We start from the raw sequence: 21,360 nt of genomic DNA on the forward strand, positions 1-21,360 counted from the left end.
TGGTGTGGCAGGTTCCTGTAGTCCCAGCTACCAGGGAGGCAAGAGGATCCCCTGAGCCCAGGAGTTTGAGGTTGCTGTGAGCTATGACACCACACCGCTCTACCGAAGGTGACAAAGTGAAATTCTGTCTCAAGAAAGAATAAAAGATATATAAAATGAAAAATAAGTGAAAGATATGATCATTTCACCAGAGAAGATATATGGATGGCAAACAAGCACTTGAAAGGTGTTTAATATTATTAATCCTTAGGGACCTGTAATTTAAAGCCATGATGAGATACCATTGCACGCCTGTTAGAATGGCTAAAACAATACTGACGATGCCAAGCGCAGATTCGGAGGTAAAACAACTGGACTCTCATACATGGTGGTGTCAAAGGCAGCACAGCCACCCTGGAAGGCCATTTCGCAGGGTTTTAATATCTTTATGGAGATGTTATGTTATATATCATAAAATTCACCGATGTAAAGTAAATTCAACAGTTTTTAGTAAATTTACACAGTTGTGTGACCACCACCACCATGTCATTTTTATCACCCCCCCCAACCTCAGTACTTAGCAGTCACCCCTTAGACCTCCTGTCCTTCTTAGACGCCAACAACCACTAAGCTACTTTGCCTCTATGGACGTACCCAGGATGCATATTTCACATATAACCTCGGTGAGGTCTCATGGGTGGAAACCTACATAAAAATTCATCAACTATGCATTCACTATTAGCCTATTGAATACACTTTTCTGTAGGTATGCCATACTTAACATTTTTTACATATGAAAGGGCGATGTAAGATGAAAAATTAAAGGATTCAAGGAAAATCAAGATGGATGAAAGACTGCAAAAAAAAGGAAAGGAGGAGGAATGGAAGAAATCATGTGTGTCTTTGGCCAGATCATGCCTGTGTGTTCCCAACTATTGCTCTCACAAGGAGGTGAGTTCACACCTCACACCTCTGGCATCCCTAAGGGTACAGGGAGTGAGTGGCGTCATTTAAGGGGAAGGGTTCCTTATCACCCCACATCTTTCTCCTCTTTAGTGTACAGACTGCTGTTCACTGTTTCTCCCTCCTGCCTCAGAAACAGAACCTTGGTTTTTATTAGGGTTCTTGGTAAAAAAAAAAAAAAAGGCTGCATTTCCCAGCCTCTTTTTTTTTCCTGTTTTCCTGTTTGTTTTTTTTTTATTATTAAATCATAGCTGTGTACATTAATGCAATCATGGGGCACCATACACTGGTTTTATAGACTGGTTTGACACATTTTCATCACACTGGTTAACATAGCCTTCCTGTCATTTTCTTAGTTATTAAGACATTTATATTCTACATTTACTAAGGTTCACATGTACCCTTGTAAGATGCACTGTAGGTGTGATCCCACCAATCACCCTCCCTCTGCCCATCCTCCCTCCTCCCTCTCCCTCTTCCCCAGATTCTTAGGTTATAACTGGGTTATAGCTTTCATATAAAAGCCGTAAATTGGTTTCATAGTAGGGCTGAGTACTTTGGATACTTTTTCCTCCATTCTTGAGATACTTTACTAAGAAGAATATGTTCCAGCTCCATCCATGTAAACATGAAAGAGGTAAAGCCTCCATCTTTCTTTAAGGTTGAAAGCCACTTTGAAAGCTATGTGTGGTAATGGGGTCATTCGCCTGAGGTCTTAGCAGAAATAATGTGTGCGAATGCTGGGAATCCTCTCTCTTTGCTCTTTCCTGCTGTCTGGACTTCAGACTTGAAGGCTGGATCTCCAGCAGCCATCCTGCACCATGAGGTATTGGCAGCAGCCTTGGGGCAAGAAAGTGGAGAGCTGAGGCAGTCCCAGTTCCCGTGACAGTCTAAGCCAGCATACCCCCTGGGGCTTCCTAAACCCAGGCTTCTCTTATACAAGAAAAAAAGTACCTTCCATCTTATTTAAACTATGTTGTTTGGGAGTTTTCTGTTCTATCAGAACTGAGTGGTTTTTCTCAGATACATCATCTGTCAGAATTCAATGACACAACCTTTTTAGGTGTTGTGTGGGCCTGGTTCAACCTCAACCTTTGTGTCTTTTTTCCCACTTATGGCAAAATGGAGATAATAACACCTGCCCCATGGGATTGTGAAGTGTAGGTGGGAAAGCACTTTGCAAATGTAAAATGCCGTGAAAGGCAGGGCTCACGTTGTTCAGTCAGGTTCTGGAATCTTCCAGAAACCACTCTTAAAACTCAAGGACTTGCTGCCATTAAAATGTATAATTAAAATGATAAACTTTATCTTATGTATATTTTTCCAGAATTTAAAAAAGAAAAAAACCCTCAAATGCCACCAAGGTTTACTGACCCTAACCATGGTCAGAGGCTGGGCTGGTGAGGGATAAAACTAGAAGCCAGTCCCACCCGAGTGTTCTTCTGGAGCCTAAGAGAGCTGAAGCCAGCAGGGAAGCCCTCACCCCCCCCCCCCCACCCCTGCTTCTCCCCACTTTTGTGATTTAAACACAAGCAAATTCTGCCTTCTATCCTATTAATGAATTTGTTGTCTTAAAGTTAAAAAAAAAAAAAAAAGGAGTACAGAAGTTTTAAGTCAGTGGTTCTCAACTTTCCTAATGCCGCAATGTATTTTCATTGTTAAAAAGGGGTCGCGACCCAGGTTTGTTGAGAACCGCTGTTCTAATTGATTTGCCAATTCTTTTACTTTCTTTCTCCCTTCCAAATCCCCGTGTCAATGGATTCGGGGGAGCTTTCCTTGGCTTCCTCCTCAGGCCACACTCCCTCCAGCTGCAGAGGGGTGTAGGCTTTAGTCAGGGGAGCTCAGCCCGGCTTCTGGGAGGCAGGTTCACTTCCAACCCAGAACGAAGGCTGGGGCTACAGGATCAGGGCCATCTCTCGAGGGCAGAGAGCCTGCAAGATTGGCAGAAGGTACATGGAAGATTCCAGGTTGGCTATTGCCTCTGCCCCCAAACTTTGAAATCGTCTAAGAACTCTAGCCAGATGGGTGACCATGGTGTTTGGGGAAAACATGGGGAGACTCTCACTTTGATGATGGACTTCCCTCCATCTCACTTTGATGATGGACTTCCCTCCATTGACAGAGGCCTGGAGTGACAATGATAGCACCATTTCTGCATCTCCACCGCCCATCATGCCATCAATCCTGACAGAGGATTGGCCCCGTGTGACTTAGCTAGTAAGTGGGGGAAGTGACATTCAGACCCCGCTGCTCCCCTTCCAACTCTAGCACATCCCCCTAAGGTGACACTGCATTCCCTCCCATCTCCTGTCAGTGCACAGAAGGCTGTGATTTCACGGCACCTTCCTCAAGCACCAGATGGGCCATTTTAGCCTCCATGTCTGCCCAAGCCAGCCCAGCTTGCAGAATTTTTCTGGCCTGATTTTCTCTAATTCTTGGTGGTGATGAGCTGCCTAATAAAATTATGCTAAGTTATGTGCATAAAGAGTAGCATCTCCAGCCCTAATTATTGGCCACGTCTTTGAAGGATTCCTGTGCAATTTCCAGAGTAATCAACTCACCTCCTTCTTTGGGTCTGATTAGTTGCTTGGGCCAATTTAAGCCCCCACTCGCAGCCCCACTTGAATCAACAGGGCTCTGGATGTTGTTAGCTACTCCGATTGCCTTTTAAAAAATCTGTTTCACATAAAAGGACAAATGAGAATGAATATTTGGCCATCCTTAAGACACTAACTACATTCTTTTCCACAGCCTGTTCTCGTTATTATTTCTTTCTTCAGGAGGAATTTGAACACAGACTGGGCTCCTACAGTTTCATGACTACAAAAGGCTTCATCTTCGAAATTGGACCCAAGTGGGCACATTCAGGAAGTGTGGCAGCTTCGAAGAACATGACCCAGTTAATTTTTCTCTACCTAGTCTTCCTCCTGACTCACCTCTTATTTCTAGGCATCAGTTTATGCAACCTGTGTCTCAGGACAGTCACCTCTGTCAACAGCGCCCCAGGGTACAGGGCTGGACAGGGACCCTTGCTATTAGTCGCTGGAAAAGCAAGAAGAAACCTTATCCAAAGACTGGTGCTGCTTTGTATTTGCCAGTGCGGATTATATCCATCAAATCACACAGATTGCTGGGTATGGGAGTGGGCTGGGGGCAAGGCAAGGGGTTCCACCTGAGCCTTGTTAGCCACTGGGGTGGAAATGAGGCCAGAAGGGGTGGGTCAGTGAGACAGAATAGGTGGCAGAGAGTGAGATGGATCTTTGGGCATAGGTCAAGTCTAGACGGCTAACTTTAACAACGCCTGCTCAGTTCTGTTGCGGCACTTCTTGTCCTGAGTGCCAAGGTGTGTAGGCTCTCCCTCCCTCCCTGACCTCACCTCCTCCATTCTCCTCCTTGGTCTCAGCACTCCAGTCCTGTGTCCCTCCAACATGACCTGGCCTTTCCGACCCCAGGGCCTTTGCACACACCATTTCTGAATGCCACTTCCCCCATTTCTCTCCTCACATCCCTCATACTCATCCTTCAGGACTCTGTGCCTATGGCCCATCCCTAGAGAGCCCCTCTCTGACTCCACTTTCCCCACCCTTATTCATACCTGTCACCTTCTGCTGACATTTGCCCTGCTTCAATCACCTTAGTAGGCTTCATCTTCACCTGATATTAGAGCCCATATCTGTTTCTCTCTCTTACACACACACAAATATAACCCCTGCTAGGGCAGGGCATACAGCTATCTTATTCCCTGCCCCACCTCCAGTCCCAAGAACAGTGTCTACCACGTAGCAGGTGCTCAGTAAATATTTGGTAAATGAAGGAATGACAATGTTAGAGTATTCCACAGACCACCCCCCATACCCTCTGACTGTCTTTCTTCTGGGCTCTGAAATCTTTCTCAAAGGAAATAAAAAATAGTCCTGGGGCTTGGCACCCATAGTTCAGTGGTTAGGGCACCTGCCACATACACTGGGGCTGGCGGGTTCAAACCCAGCCTGGGCCAGCTAAACAACAACAACAACAACAACAACAACAAAATAGCCAGGCATTGTGGTGGGCGCCTATAGACTCAGCTACTTGGGAGGCTGAGGCAAGAGAATTGCTTAAGCCCAAGAGTTTGAGGTTGCTGTGAGCTGTGATGCCATAGCACTCTACTGAGGGCAACAGTGTGAAACTCTGTTTCAAAAATATATATATATAGTCCTGGGTTTATCTGGACCTGATAAAAGAAAAAAATGTATTTTTCTCAAATCTCTTGAAAATGGACAGTAGAGGCTTAGAACACCAAGTTCTTAGCATGAGCAAACAGAACCTTCCGGATAAATTCTAAAAAATGAAGACCTGGCTCATTATCAACTAAAGATTGTGGGGCCGATGACTTCACACATGACTCAGTTATCCTCAATTTTAGAGGGAATCCATTTTGAGGTCAAAGCCTCAACACAGAAGTGGAGGGAGGCTTGGTCTTGCAGAAGGCAGGCTTTCTGAAAAGATGCTGTGCTGTACGTAAATAACCATCCTCAGAAGGGGGGCAGGAGGGAAGGAGAGAAACCCCAGCATTGGGCATATTTCTTGGCTAAAGCTTTGGATGAAAACTGATCCGGGAATGCATGATCCTCCAAAAATCCACCAGCCCCCAAAGTGCTTAAGTTACCCCTCCAACAACAGCCACACAGAGAATGAAATTAAATCCCACGGAAAGAGTTGACTTTTTTAACATTATGCAATGTTTGGGTGAAAAATAGGGGGGGTGGGAAGGGATATCAGAAAAAAAACTTGTCTTTTCCCCAGAGTTTAGCAGAGCTATTTCTAGCTTTTAATGATACATTTCACCATCACTTCATGGGGAATTTTGAGAGGCGTGAAGGCGGGCCCGTTCTGTTATGTAACCCATTTAAAGTAGGAAATTAGCAAGTCCTGAATGAATTCTGTCACTGTGCTCCCACTTCTGGAAAGTTTGGAGCGACTACAGTTCTATTTTGAGGTGAGCAAATCCATCATTTATAGAACCTCCTCACAAATACCACAGGGCTTCAAGTCACCCTGAAAAGTTTCATAACAAAAACAGTTAATGTACTCGGGATGTTGGAACATTTCGTCTCAAAACCTTATTAGCCTGAACAGTGAGTCGGGGAAAGGCTTCCCAGTTGCCAATTATTCAAATATGCAAATATCTAAGAGGAAATAAATATTCATCTCCCACGCCCTCTTCTTCTCCCCCCCCCCCACCCACTTTTTTTAAAGTCCAGCTAAATATTCTGGTCAACAACATGAAAAGGAATGTCTGTTTTTTGATGGAGCCGTTGGCCATGAAATAAATTCTGAAGCTATGAAAGCAACATCTTGAGACTCGGGACAGTGAGCACGCCGGGCCTGGCTGGTCACGGCAAATAGGAAACAGAAGTTCTTTCAGTCCTCAAGTTCCCCCTAGTGGCTTTGAAGGAGGAGCGTCTGCACACAAGTGGGCTTTCACTGCAGGCAAATGCAGGGGCCTGAGACTCTGCGTCCATAGCACGCACAGTTGAAGGAAGAGCATGTGTCTTCCTTTGGTCCAGGGAAGCCACTGTCAGAGAAACGCAGCTAAATTAGAATTCTCTTTCTAATCAATAAAGCTGAGAACGGCTCCTCCAACTGAGAATGGACCACAGGTCTGGTACTGCAAAAAAGCTATTCATTAAGCCTCTTGGCCAGCAGGGTGCAAACCTTGCTTCTGACACACAGCAGCTCACCCCACTGGGCCCCTTTACAGACACGTGCCGCTTTGGATGATCTGGGTAGGATAATCGTTCGCTGGAGAAGCGGCCTTACGCATCATAGGGTTTTCAGCAACACCCCTCACCTGTAAGCACCCTTCCCCCCCACCCCCCGCATTGTAATAACTGGATATATCTTCAGATTCCACCACGTGTCCCTTCAATCACCCCTGGTTGAAAACATTGGATTAAATTAACAAAATAGAATGCTCCCTGCTTCCTACATGATAGTTTAAGCTCTTCTGCCAGAGGGGAAGAGTTGGCGGGTTCTCACCTCCTATGCACGATGTGAGGGTGTCCAGCAGGCCCCCTGGGTGAAGGGCTCAACTACAACTTGACCTTTACCTTAGGAATGAAAACAATGTAGCCTAAACATTTGTACCCTTGTATCAATCTGAAATTGAAAAACACTTTCCTGCCCAAAACTTAACTGTGTTCCCCAATCTTCCATCCCTTGATTAAAAATCAAACAAAAGAACAGACTGCAAAGTCATCAAGGACGCTGTGTATAAATACAATATGGATCTTACGCTTTCCAGCTTAGTCTCCGTTTATAGCGTCACTTTATGAAATTCTGACACGTCTGAAATGGACAACAGCACAGGATAATAAATGACATGCATTGATCTGGAAGTTTTTGCCAAGACCAAAACTTTTTTTTGACTGGGAACTTTACATTTTATGTAGAGAAGCACAAAATAGGAGCACTGTAATAAAAACGTCTTCGTTTTTGACACCAGAATTCATGTCACCTACAAATTAAAGTAATCCCCCGAGGCAGAAAGTACACAAGTTTATTGGGCAACAGCAATGGGCCGTGTTGGCAAACAATGAAGTAGAGTCCCCGGGGAACAGAAGAGATCACATGTGCGTCGTCACAGAACCGAGAATCTAAATCATCTGGAAGGGTCTGTTAAATTAAAGCATCCGGCACCGGAGTTTCCCCATCAAAGACCACTGTCCAGTTGCAAGTGTGGGATGGGGGTCACACAGAGAGAGGGCTGCTAACGAGGAAATCGTGGACTCCTGGAGGAATTCACAATTAAGCTCACTGCAAGAAAATAAGAAATTAGCCACAATTTTTTTCTTTTGCAAACACCATGCCCCAGCCCCACCTGACCCAGCAAACAGGACAGTCACTGGCATTATCCAACTCGCAGTCTGCACCACCAACCACGTTGTGCTGGAGAACACAGATGCACAGGGATGCTGCTCTGGCCTGAGAAGATGCTTCCGAGCTCCAGGTGAGGGACGCTGCTCCCACTGTGGGATGCTTTGCATTTCCATTGAGAAAGGTGATCGTTTCCCCCCAAGAAGAACTGGACATAATAGTAATAATTTAAGTAAACAACAAAAAGCTTTACATTAAAAGAAGGAGAAATAAAATCTGTTGTATTTACAAAGCTCCTTGCATATTTTTTACATGAAAACAAAGCTGGGAGGGATAGATTTTTAATGCAATGAAAACCAAATACGTCTTCAAAACCTTGCGATGGCATCACATACTCACACACGTGATTCAAACATACAAAAGCAGCAGAAAGATGTCTGCTTCGCGTAAGACGGAGCAAAAGACTACATAGGTCCCACTGGCGATCTTGGCCAAGGTTGAAAATGCTGCCCATATAGGCATGAGTGCTTGCCCATCCCCACCCCAGTAAAAACAAGACTAAGTATAAAACAAGAGTCTGGAGGAGAAAAAAAAAAAATAGCCACTAACACTTCAATTTCCAATAAGCACAAAATTCGAAGTACATTTAAAAATATTGTCAGTACAACCTATATTTTCAGCAGGGGATAAATCAAGGAAACAGCTGTAAAGAGATGATGGTATTTTTAGGATTACTGCTAAAAAAGTAAAAAGGGTCTCACTGCAGAAGAGCAGCACAGAGATGGGGATGTAGCAAAGCTCAGTAGGAGCGGGGAAATCCCAGCACTCGGCTGACCAGCACCAGGGGGCTGCAAACAGGTGGTTGCTCCAACTTTAAGAGGCTGCCGGGATACCCTGCGGACAGCTACAGCGCCGCCTTGTCTCATCAAGTGCCACAGGCCAGAGGCGTGCACACACACGCTCTCAATGAGGGGCAAATCCATCCAATTTAAAGAATTATTTAAGATGGAGAAACCTCTCTGGTCATTTTCTTGGAGGAAAAAAAAGAGAAAGAGACAAGGAAGGAGGAAAGGAAGAAAGGGGGAGAAGCCAAACAGATCCTCTGTCCCCAACACAACTATCATCAAAGAAATAAGAGCAATATTACTAAAATGGCAACAGACATAGCTAGCATTGTCAGAGGGCACGGGGGAGCTGTGAACCTTCAGAAGTGTTCAAACAGTGCTGATGTGTGCCTACAGGCCCCCTGTGACCTCAAATTAAATTGGCTATCTGAGAGTTAAGTCTCACTGAGTTTCGAGGGTTCAATGGTCATCTAAGTTCTTTCTAGATTGATGAACTAAGGGAAAGGTCAACCAAATCCTTACACTTAACTTAAGGCTTACAAACTCAGGAGAGGTTCTTACAAAATAGCTCAGGTTTCTTATTTATTTTTTAATCTTCCTCCACAACTGAAATAACCCCTTGGAAGTGCCTGAGCACTCCTGGGTGCTCTGCTGGATGACAGTTCAATCCGTGCAGGTCGTGCACTCTCAAATGATTACACATGCCCCGGCCCTTTTGTTTCCCGTGTTTGAGAAGTGTGGTGTGTGCACTGCTAGACACTCAGGGACCCTCCCAGTGAGTAGCACTGGCAGGCTGCCCGCTGGCAGGATGTTCGGAACCACGGCCATTTCCACTTGGGTTTCCCTTAACTGGGTCCACCCAAGTGTGGCTGAGACAATGGAACAAGGAGCTTTGTGGGGGATACTGGCCAGTACCTTCGACTTCCAGGTATGATTTTTTTCAGCCTCTCTTGGAAACTCTCTCCCTTTGAGATGTTGAGCAGTATCTTGTGTGTTGGCTTTAAAACTCAACTTGTGTACTTTAATCAAAATTGGGAATAAAGGAAAAGACCAGAGAGACCATTTTCATCCTTACATCTGTTGGAAACATCTAAAATTTCTTAACAACAGTTCTCCATGACCCATCTGCAGAAGCTATCACATGTCAGGGTTTGTGAACTATCTTAAGACTCTTAGTCTTACAGGTTGACGTCCAAGAGGCTCAAAATCTCTGAGCACAACTTTCTCCTCCTCTACCTTTGAAACCACATAAAATCACTGGGTGAAAAAGTGAGACTTGCTCGACCTTTATGAAATTTTTAGACAAAGATCCTGTTCCTAAAAACAACCACTCATTCAATGCAATAAACCTTTTCTCTTGGGCAGAAATGGCTGCAAAAGTGCAGAATTACTGCAAATGTGCAGGATCTTAAGATAAAATAGAAATGGTGTCAACAGCCAATCCGTCAGTGCCTGCAACTCAGCCTGTCATTTTGGAAAGTTTTAAAAGGGCGACACAAAATACAAGAGCATCTCAAGAGTGCTTCGAAGGCAAGGGACTGTCAGATTCTTGTGTCCCCAACCCTCCAAGAGCAGGTTTTTCCAAGGATAGGTGGTAAGCATCAGCAATCAGGCTGTATGTGCATCTCTGAAGCACGCAAGTAGTGTCACGCCAGAAGTTTGAAAGAATTAATCATATATCCAAGATACCGGCACACTCAGCTCTTAAACATCCACCGACTTAACCCTTATGGCACGCACATGTGGCTTCTGCAAGAAGTGACTTGAAAACCCAAGAATGCCTTGCTTTGCCATGTCCAATGCTTAGAAATGCCCCTTGTTTCCTCTGAAATAAGAAGTCACACACTCTGTTGGAAACACACACACATGTAGTCCATCCTGGTAGGAGAGGAATCCTTACTACTGGCTGCCTTTCAGCAAGTTCCTCTTGAAATCTGCAGGCAGTGGAACAGATCCCAGATCCCAGAGCTGCAGCCCGAGCCTCCTCCCACCACCGGGGCGCCTTACTCTGAAGGCAGCTACCGATGAATGGGAGTGTGACAAGATGGCCCTGCCTTTGTCAGGTCATCCTCAATAATTCCTCCTAACAGGAAACAGATTTCTGTGGATGAGAGAAGAGCCCCAGTTCCCTGACCTTTCCGCTTTGGAGCCGGAGGATCTGAGTCACATCTGCCATGTTGTCTAAAGAATTAGTTGAGTCTCTTATCACACTGTCGACACATTGAGGGGCTGCTCAGCGGCATGTTCCCTGTTAAAACAACACTGCTGCTAAAAATGTCGGGGGGGGGGGTGTCCTCAGCCAGTGACTTTGTAAATTGTTGCCTGGTCCTGATAAAGCAGGATCACACTTCTGAAATTCTTTTACAAGGTGGCAGGTGAAGTTAACTCAAGTACTACAGCTGTTGAATCAGATCAAGGAAAACGGGCTGGATTTATGGCGCTCTCTCTCCCTCCTAATTTACTTGTTAACATCCCAGCCAGCAATCCAGTATAACTTGGGTAAGCAGAGCGGGGCTGCCTAGAGAAGCTATTTAGCATTTCCAAACAGAGATTACTGTTTGGATAACTTTTCACCAAATGTCACTTTCTTCTCCTCCCACACCCACGCTAAGCACTTTTGTCTTTTCCTGACGTCGCTTTTTAAGATTGAGAAAGAATTAAAGAGTATACACACGCATTAGGACTGTTAAAAACAAGAACAAAAAACAAGCCCTCTACCACCTTCAACTAGACAAAAACTTTTATCACACAATGACAGAATTCAAGTCATAAGGAAGCTCGCACAGGGACCCACACCCATCTCCCAGCCGAGCCGCCAGTTTTAACGTATTCACATTTGCTCACATATGAACGACCAGGGGTTCAAACAGGCCCGAGTGGGCACCTCTTAGGAACCTCCTTCCTGTCTGTTCAGCACAAGGGCTCCCTTTACATGCACGGCTCATCCCACCAGAACCGCACGTGTCCGCAAACACTGCAGAATCCACGGGTGGCGGGTAATGTAGATGGAACTTGAACTCTGTCGGCACAGAGACTGGGGTCCCCTCTGCCAGCGCTCGGCCTACGACGTGAGCTTCGAGTAGCTGGGTGGGGAGAATCGTCTGCGCAGGTACTTGAGGACGTAGAGGGGCAGGCAGCTGACCAGGGTGATGACGGAGACTTTCCACAAGAATGACAAGGTGGCGATGAAGTACACATCTGCAAGCAAACGGGAGGTCAGAAGTGAGCAGGCGGCAGGGAATGTTCTGGAAGGCACGTGTGATCTTCAAACAGGTATCCCAGCTACCGAAGGGAAAGTCATTTCACATCACAAACCCCTGGCTGCCCAGCACAGGCGGGGAGCCCTCCCTCCGTCGACCTGGAAGGGAAGGGCCCGCTCAGTGCTCCGTGGATGCCGGCTGGCTGTTCTCTGCTTTCTCTTCCGCAGCTTCCTGATACTCCGTGTAATGCTATTTTCAACAACTAGGAAAAGAAAACTAGGAGGGAACAACACCCTCATGGTGTTTCTGATGTGAAGTCTGAGAACTAGAGATGTTTTTCTAAACCCCCACCACCAGAGAGTACAAAGTGACATTCAAACGCCCATTTCTGCTTCCAACAACTTCTTCCCTGTGCCACAATGAATCACAGAAAGCCATGGTGTGGATCTGAGCCCAGGGGGAGGGGGAGCCGTGGGCCGCACAATGGACTGAGACCCCCTCGATTACCCTCGGGGACTCTGACCAAAGGATAGGGTGCTCTCTTTTCCATAAGATAGTGGACCTGGGAATGAGGAGGTCTTTGTAGGATAGGAGCAACAGCTTGTGGTTTTCAACACAGCAGAGCCAGGATGCAAAATGCAGCTGCTATCAGCAAAGCACCTACTAAGAGCCAGGCCCAGGGCTCAATCCCCTGGGCGGTTTTCCTATGTGCCCTAGACTCAGCCCTGTGGCTGGTCCAAGTCAAAGGGAAACCACATTTCCTGAGGACAGGAACCACATCTCTGTGACCTCCTCAGACCCAAGCCCTTAAGCACATAATAGGTGCTCATAAAACCCTTTCTGAGAGGCTGGGGACAATGGTGACACTGTTCTAAAACCTTACTTTTCACAGGGATATTCCTTTTACCTTCACGAAAACCTTCTTGAGGAGATTTTAAGGCTGATACAGAGTCACGATCAACGCTGCTGCCATAGTAAGCTGGAGTTTCTCAGCCTTTCTCTCATTACTGATCCCGAAGGAGCCCTTTTAGGCTATTTCCCCCCAACAGATCATCTCTATGAGATTTTAATGCCACAGGTATACTGTATATATGTTTATAAAATTGTACCTACATCTGACTTTGTACATAAAGGGAATAACATCTGTTCATATCTGCTCTGTTGGTGGTGGGGGCCAAATGACCCCCAGTGAGAACGCCTGTAGCAAAGGCACCCTGGCCCCTGCTGGCCTCCAGCGGGTGTGGGCGTGAGCCCAGAACTGAAAACTGGCCCCCGCCAGAGGGGGGTTGTCTATCAGCCTTGTGAAGGGAGATAGACATCTTAGCTGGGAAAGAGCCTCAGAGCTGCCTCCTCACTGATAAAGGAGAAAACTCACTCCGAGGGTTGTTTTTTGTTGGAGTAACACAGACAGAAACTTAATGCTTCTATTAAGAAAGATGTGTATGAGGCATTGCAAAAATACAGAAGGCTATCTGCTGCCTCCTAGCTGGGCTTTCAAGCCCATGACCCCTGGCCCGGAAGTTTCAGAGCTCAGACAGGCTTGAATCTGCCCTGCGCCTGGGAAAACCAAGATTAGAGTCTCATGAGACTATCCCCAGCAAAACACAGAAAATGCCGGGTCATCTGGACTGTGCCCATATTGAAAGTTTATGACGCTGAGCTGGAAAGAGGTTTCTGGATGGGAACTGAAACCCACGTCAGTAGCAGAGTGGGTCCAGCACAGCACGGAGAGAGATGATCTCTGTGGCTCCAAGGGGACTCTCAGCTCACAACTGCTCAGCAAGCACGGGCTGAACTGGACTGACTTGGCAACACCGTAAAGCACGTGAGAGGTTGGCACGGAGGGTGAAGGACCCAGGCTTGTCCATCCAGAGACAGTGGTTGCTGAGGGACAGCTGAGAGTGCCTGAAGTCACTGCTGTGGTCAGAAAATCAACCACTCCTTTCCCAGTGGAACTTACACGTTCCCATTTGTCAGTTTCCGTGACATTTTTTTATTTGGGTTCTCCTGGGTCTCTACCAGCTGACCCTGTTTCCATCTCTTTGTGGTTTTGCTCACGCCTGGCACCCCTGAGCTTGCAAACTCATCTGTGTGCTGGAAACTTCAAGGAGAGCCCACCCATCTCTCTGCCACTGCCACCCTGGCACACGGCAGGTGCCCCTACACGTACATGGGATGAGCGGTGCCACTGCTGATGGCACTTGTCACTGCTTGGCTTGGTGGGACAGGGCAGCAGATTTCACTCTGAGAGCCATGGAGTCCCCTTGAGAGAACAGAGGGAGCACAAGGAGGGCGAGGTCCCAGAGCCCCACCTCCACGCTGCCGCCTCTCACTGCAAACCCACTCCTACCAGTCTCACGGATTGGACTTCGGACTAAGAATTCAGGGGAAAAGGGGTTTTGATGCAAAAAAAAACAAAAAAAACACCAACTTTAAAAAGTTGTCAGCTAGAGAGGCTACTGCTGTCTCCTCGGATTCCCCAGGGGGCTGGGCTGGTCATTTACTCAAGTGAGACTTGGGCTCAATTCTCCACAGCTCTTCAGGCCCCGGCACAGTGGGCCCCACCCTGATCCTGCCACTGACTTCAACAGATTCCCTTCTGAGCTCTGTGTGCCTTTAAAAAAGAAAACCACGCACACACTTTATACTGAGAGTGCAGCCTCACTCCTCAATCACACGTGCTGGTTTGCCTTGGCCACCTGTCCTGGGTAATAAAATGCAGGCAACAGAGTGAGAAAACTGATGGGACAAGGAGCCCAGGTTCCCTCCATGGGGTGGCAAGACCCCAGGGCCGCATGAACCTGGTGCAGGGATGTCCACCTACAGCCTTCAGCTGGCTTTGAATACTTATCTAACACTTGTCTTGGGCCGCACGTTAAATACACGAAAAGTAATGAAAGCTGATGAGCAAAAAAAAAAAAAGGTCCATGCGTAATTTTTGAAATGTGCAATAAATGAATGCCAGCTGTGGGCACCCCGTGGGACACCAGCACATGCTCAGGACTCTCACCGATGAATTCATGGAGGAACACCAGGGAGGCGACATAGCAGGCCAGGCTGAGCAGCTCAGCCACCGTCATAAGCCAGTGCCAGGTCTGGATGGTCAGCGCCACCATCAGCAGCTCAGTGAGGATCAGCGATGTGAAGGAGATGGCCACGATGTGCACGAACTCCGACTCGAACAGCAGCAGGGCTCCGTACATGATGGTGCTCCCTGGGGAGGCCAGAGCAGAGAGTCCTCCTGAGGCCTCCCGCACGGGGCTCCCTCTGCCCGCTCACAATCGGCTCCTTTTGTAATTTCTCATTTCAACAGGAAGGTATCGTTTCATATGGGTAGTTAATGATGGGCTCTCTGGAGGCTTTGGACCTATGGTTTTCCTATTGTCCTGTCTGACCTTATAGAATAAATAATCTATGAATTGTAGAGAGACTAAGGAGAAAAAAAGCAAGACGAAGGGAGAGGTGGAAAGAGCATGTCGAAGAAGGAAAAGGAAAGTTATTTAATTTTCTTTTTTTTTTTTGAGACTCTGTCACTCTGGGTAGAGTGCTGGGGCATCAAGACAGCTCACAGCAACCTCAGTTTCCTGGGTTCCAGTGATCCGCCTGCCTCAGCCTCCCCAGTAGCTGGGACTACAGGTGCCCCTCCATAAGACCTGGGTAATTTTTCTATATTTAGTAAAGACACGGTCTTGTTTTTGCTCAGTTTGGTCTTAAACTCGTGAGCTCAAGCAATCCACCCACCTTGCCTTCCAGAGTAGGAAATAGAAATTTAAATACCATATTTTTCCATGTATAATGGGTACTTTTCAGCCCACATTTTTGAGGGGAAAGTAAGGGCGGACATCATATATGGGTGGTACTATTTGTTGCCCAGTACATAAAATGCCTGGTACCTTGTATCCGCTCTTGTGTTTAATAATTATTTGCTTCACAAAATTTTCTTTCTTTTTTTTTGAGACAGAGCCTCAAGCTGTCGCCCTGGGTAGAGTGCCATGGCATCACAGCTCACAGCAACCTCCAACCCCTCCTGGGCTCAAGCGATTCTCCTATCTCCGCCTCCCAAGTAGCTGGGATTATAGGCGCCTGCTACAACATCTGGCTATTTTTTTGGTTGCAGCCATCATTGTTGTTTGGCAGGCCCAGCCTGGATTCGAACCCACCAGCTCAGGTATATGTGACTGGTACCTTAGCCGCTTGAGCCACAGGCACTGAGCCTTCACAAAATTTCTTGTACCAAAATTCATTTAAAAATAAATATTAAGGGCAGCACCTGTGGCTCAGTGAGTAGGGGCACCAGCCCCATATACCAAGGGTGGCAGGTTCGAACTCAGCCCCAGCCAAACTACAACTACAACAACAACAACAACAAATAGCCAGGCCTTGTGACCAGCGCCTGTAGTCCCAGCTACTCGAGAGGCTGAGGCAAGAGAATCAGCTAAGCCCAAAAGCTAGAGGTTGCTGTAGGCTGTGATGCCACGGCACTCTATCTAGGGTAACAAAGTGAGACTCTGTCTCTTAAAAAATAATAATAATAACACCAGCGGTGCATCTTACAAGGGTATATGTGAAAGTTGGTAAACGGTCTATAAAGCTAGTAAATGATGCCCCATGATCATATCAATGTACACAGCTATGATTTAATAAAAAAAATAATAATAATTCAACAGTCAAAACAAAACAAAACAAAATAATAATAAATAAATGCTAAAATTCCCTAATAATGCCAAAAACAAGTACCTAAATATAAACAAATAAAAATGTGAATTAAAAAATTTAAATGAAAGATTTTTTTTTCCTGAAAGTCTGGGCCCAAAACATGGTTGCACATTCTGCAAGGGAGCACATTCTACACAGCCAAACACAGTTTCTTCTTTAAAATGACAGAGGCAGCCAGTCGCAAAAGGGCAAATGCCTAATGACTCCATTTACAGGAGACATCTAAAGTAGTCAAGTCCCCAGAGACAGGGGGCAGAGTGGTGGATGGCGGGGCTGGGGGAAGTGGAGTTGTTGTTTCCCGGGTGCGCAATTTCCATTATGTAAGATAAAAACTTTCTGGAGATCAGTCTCAGGACAATGCAGATATAACAAACATCACTGACCCAGACACTGAACGGTCAAAATGGTCTGTTTTATGATATGGTTTTTACATCCCCTCCCCGACACACAAAGGATAGGGGGGACTGAGAGAGAAGCCCAGAGAACTGAACTGACACTGCCTCCTGTTGATCAAAATGTCGGCAGTGTGAACACGTGACTCAAAGGAGGCCCCAGGAAACCAAACATGAAATCCCCAGAGCGACTCCCTTTCCTGAATGGGGCTGAGGTTGGAGAAGTGGACGGAGGACCCTCTGCTGATTATAATAAACTTTCATGCAGGATGTGCTTGTGTTAACCAGATGCACATATTACAGCATGGTATACTTCTTAAAAACACCACAATAAACATTTTAATGGTGGGCAGCACCTGTGGCTCAGTGGGTAGGGCACGGGCCCCAAATACTGAGGGTGGCAGGTTCAAACCCAGCCCCGGCCAAGCTGCAACAAAAAAATAGCCAGGTGTTGTGGTGGGCGCCTGTAGTCCCAGCTACTCGGGACACTGAGGCAAGAGAATCGCCTAAGCCCAGGAGTTGGAACTTGCTGTGAGCTGTGACGCCACGGCAGTCTACAGAGGGCGATAAAGTGAGACTCTGTCTCTTCAAAAAAAAATGAATGGCAATTTAACCCTCTGTCAACAAATTTAATTATCTCTAAACTTTTTGATGACACCACCCGTCAGTAAAAAACATCTGGAATAAACTCTACATATACGCGACTATTTGTAAATTACCCATGTACTTGTCCACACAGAGATATGAGGATACCTGTACAAATATACCAGGTGCATTATGAGTCGTGTAGAAAATGGAAATTCTAAAATAAGTGAGGAAAATACAAATAGAAGCTTTGCGATTTTCTTCTGATACTCCAATAGGTCATTTTACAAGCCCCTGCAGTTTGTGAGGACCTCTCTGGAGGCCACCGAACTTAACGTTTTTCAAAAAACTACAACTTGACCTTACTCTGAGAAAAGATACCAGAATATCCCAGAAAGTAAACACTTACTGTTACAAGGATGGAACAGCTTGGCAGGCTGTGATTAGTATGACTTATATTTTTCTCTGACTTTATTATGTCATTAAACAGCTCTGCACACTTCTGACTTGCCCTGTGCTAAATATTTGGGTCCTTATAACACACTAAGCAGATGTCCCCTGGGGTACAACTGTCATGCTGCGCGCTGCTATCTGAGGTTCCAGACTCTTCTCTTCACGTCCTACACACAGGAAAGGGATTCGCTTGGGTCAACACCAGAACACAAGACAAACAGGTGGCCCCACCTGTCCTTACCTTGATAGATGCTAATCAAAACCCATATCAAGAATGTCTTGTAGGACAACGGTCGTCCCTAAACGAGAGACAGAGAAAGGTCAGCGCAGGTTCCTCCAGGGGCCTTGTTCCGTGTGCCATCAGCCTTCACGTTACCTTCCCACTAACTCAACAAGGTAACCTGCCTGCCTTCATCAAAACATGGCTTGAATACACACATCTGAATACATTAGGAAAATTGCATTTTTTGAAAAAGAGAACTGACATTAGATGGGAATAAACCTTCAGTAAGAACCTCTTGAAGACAAATGAAGCAACACACCAGCACACACCCACACTCTCGACACACGCTTTTTTGAAATGAACAAAAGAACATTTCCAGGAGCAAACGCAAGTTGCAGTCATGGCTGGTTTGTTTTCAGTTTACATATTACGGTACTGTAATTCTTTACAGCAGTACATAGGTTACTGTCTTAAGAAAAAGTAAACTCCCACGCGCTCACCCCAAAAGGAAGAAAGTCTCCAGTTTAAGTGTGTTCAGATCAGAGAGAATCTGTGTGAAACGAGCTAAATGGAAAAACAGTAGGGAAGGAGGAAAGGAAGAGAGGAGGAAAAGAACAGGGAAGGAAAAAGGGAAGGGAGGAAAGAGCGGGACGGACCTTAAGGAGATCCTTGTAGAGCTCAGGATACAGCATGGCAACTTCTGACTTCACGTCTTTGTCCAGGACCAGAGAAAACACAGGAAACATGGTATAAATCGTGGAGTACCTAGGAGAGAAAATCGCCCAGGTGAGACCCGGCCGAGGGGATGAGAGCAGTGTGCCGTGCCAGCCTCTGAAGCCTAAGTCCATTCATTCCTCCAGTAACCATTTCTTGTGTGCCTACTATGTGCCAGGTCTGGCTCTGCACACCAGAGACTGAACATGAAAAAAGGATGGACTGTCTGCCCTTGGGAGCTTTAGTTCTGAGCCAATAAATAAATAAGTAAACTCTATTCACGTTGGAGATAAGTGCTAAGAATAAAAAAAAAAATGGGGAAAGGGCCGGGCGTGATGGCTCATGCCTGTAATCCTAGCACTCTGGGAGGCCAACAAGGGTGGATTGCCTGAGCCCAGGAGTTCAAGATCATCCTGAGCCAGAGCAAGACCCCCATCTCCTAAACAAAAATAGCCAGGCGTTGTGGCAAGTGACTGTAGTTCCAGCTACATGGGAAGCTGAAGCAGAAGGATCACTTGAGTCCAAGAGTTTGAGGTTGCTGTGAGCTATGATATCACTGCGCTCTACAGAGGGTGACAAAGTGAGACTCTGTCCCCCCCCAAAATTTATACATATATATAATATATACACACACACATATATACATATATATATAGTGAGGAAGAAGGTGTAAGATGTGTTAGCATGCACACGCACACACATGCGTAGAGGGGGTGCTGGTACAATTTTAGAGAAGGTGGCCAAGGAGTGATGTGTATTTTTCTTTTTAAAGATGGGGTCTTGCTATGCTGCCCAGGCTGGAGTACAGTGGGTATTCTTAGTTGTGGTCACAGCTCACGAAAGCCTTACACTCCTGGGCTTAAGCGATCCTTCCGCCTCAGCCTCCTGAGCAGCTGGGACTACAGGTATGTGCCACCATTTGAGTAAACACCCACAAGAGGGGAGGGGCAGCTGTGCCAGTCCTGGGAGGAAGAGCACTCCAAGCAGAAGCAGCAGCCCTAAAGTGGGCGTGTGGCTGTCACATCTGAAGAACAGTACGGAGGCCAACGTGGCTGGAGCGGAGGGTGCGAGGAGGAATGAGGGCCCACAGGGCCATACCACGCAAGGGGGCACGAAGCCCGGCTCAGGGAACCCCTGACTACGTTCTGGCACATCGTTTACTCTTCTAGGACCTGATAAAGGACAGTCCACTTTCCCAGGTATAAGCAGGGAGAGTTCCAGAGCCAGCTCTCAGGTGCAGCTAACTGGTCAAACGCAGGAGATGGAAAGTGGACGCTGTAGACTCTCCCGAGCCTAGCCGGGCATCCTGCATCTCCTGTCTCCTCCTAACCCAGCATGGGCCCAGCCCTGTGCATGTGCATCTGGGATGTTTGGTAACTAGACTCCACCTGCCCAGGGAATACAGAGACTGAGTACTTCCTATGAAACGGACACAGGGAACCGTGTGAAGTTCCAGGTCAGGAACAGGAACATGATGTGAACAGTGAACATCCCGCTGTAACATCGTGACAGGACTCTACCAGTCCCCGCTGGGAGGGCATTTTCCCTTTCCCTTTCCCTCCAGTCCATGAACCTCCCGCCTTGTTCTCCTCCATCAGCTGCTAACTTCACACCCCCAGAGTGAGAGTTTTTTCATTACTAAGTACAAACAGCAAAGTGCTGTGGACCATGAGCCCTTTGGACTCTTACTTCCTCAGTCTAGTTAAGGGCTTAACAGCCCAAAACCTTATTAACTAAAGGAGGTTTGAAAGCTGGGCCTTTACCAGGCCTGGAAGTCCAAGGGGACCTAGGGACCCAGGAGCCTCTAGACCAGTGGTTCTCAACCTTCCTGATGCCACGAGCCTTTAATACAGTTAAAAGGGGCCGCGGCCCACAGGTTGAGAACCGCTGCTCTAGACAAGGCTTCTTCTGTGACATTTTAAGGGAGTTTCATAAAAAAATACCTTGCCTGGATTTCCTTACCCAATGATGAGGAATCCTTGATAGAGAGGGACGGAGGCAAAGTAAAACACGGAGGAAAAGACAGCCTGTGCCAAGGAAAAAGAGAGTGTCACCAAAAACTGTAACAAAAACTCTTACGTGTTTATAAAAGTAACACGTGACACGGATACAGCAAGTACTGCACGCCAGCCCTGCTGTGAGCTCTTCAGATGTATTAGCCCATTTCACTCCCACCATGACCCTAGGAAGCAGGAACTATTATCATCATGCCCATTATTCAGATGAGGAAAGCGAGGCTCAGAGAGGTTAAGTGGCTTCCCAAGACCACACAGTACAAGCAACAAAGCCAGAAGTGACATAAGTAATTGAGCTCCAAAATCTGCTCTTGGCCCCTTTGTGAACATTTATGAAGTTCCCTGTGCTGGACCCAGGAAGGCTTTGCACAAAGCACCAAGAATCCCCAGAACAACCCACAGGTTCGAGTCCTACTG

The 21,360-nt window shown here is 46.6% G+C and overlaps 1 protein-coding gene across 1 annotated transcript in view; it reads right to left on the reverse strand.

The window, feature by feature from the left end:
* Positions 1-7,469: 7,469 nt before the first annotated feature.
* The window catches only part of ATP9A (ATPase phospholipid transporting 9A (putative)), a 138,367-nt gene continuing 124,476 nt past the window's right edge, over positions 7,470-21,360 (reverse strand). The window contains exons 24-28 of the mRNA XM_053574054.1: positions 20,891-20,955; positions 18,871-18,979; positions 18,233-18,290; positions 14,856-15,059; positions 7,470-11,843 (exon numbers count right to left, since the gene is read on the reverse strand). Of these exons, the coding sequence (XP_053430029.1) occupies positions 11,707-11,843; positions 14,856-15,059; positions 18,233-18,290; positions 18,871-18,979; positions 20,891-20,955 (573 nt within the window). The 3' untranslated portion in view covers positions 7,470-11,706. The remainder of the gene's footprint in view (positions 11,844-14,855; positions 15,060-18,232; positions 18,291-18,870; positions 18,980-20,890; positions 20,956-21,360) is intronic.

The sequence above is a fragment of the Nycticebus coucang genome, chromosome 21 (assembly GCF_027406575.1).
Source record: "Nycticebus coucang isolate mNycCou1 chromosome 21, mNycCou1.pri, whole genome shotgun sequence".
Classification (NCBI taxonomy): Eukaryota; Metazoa; Chordata; class Mammalia; order Primates; family Lorisidae; genus Nycticebus; species Nycticebus coucang.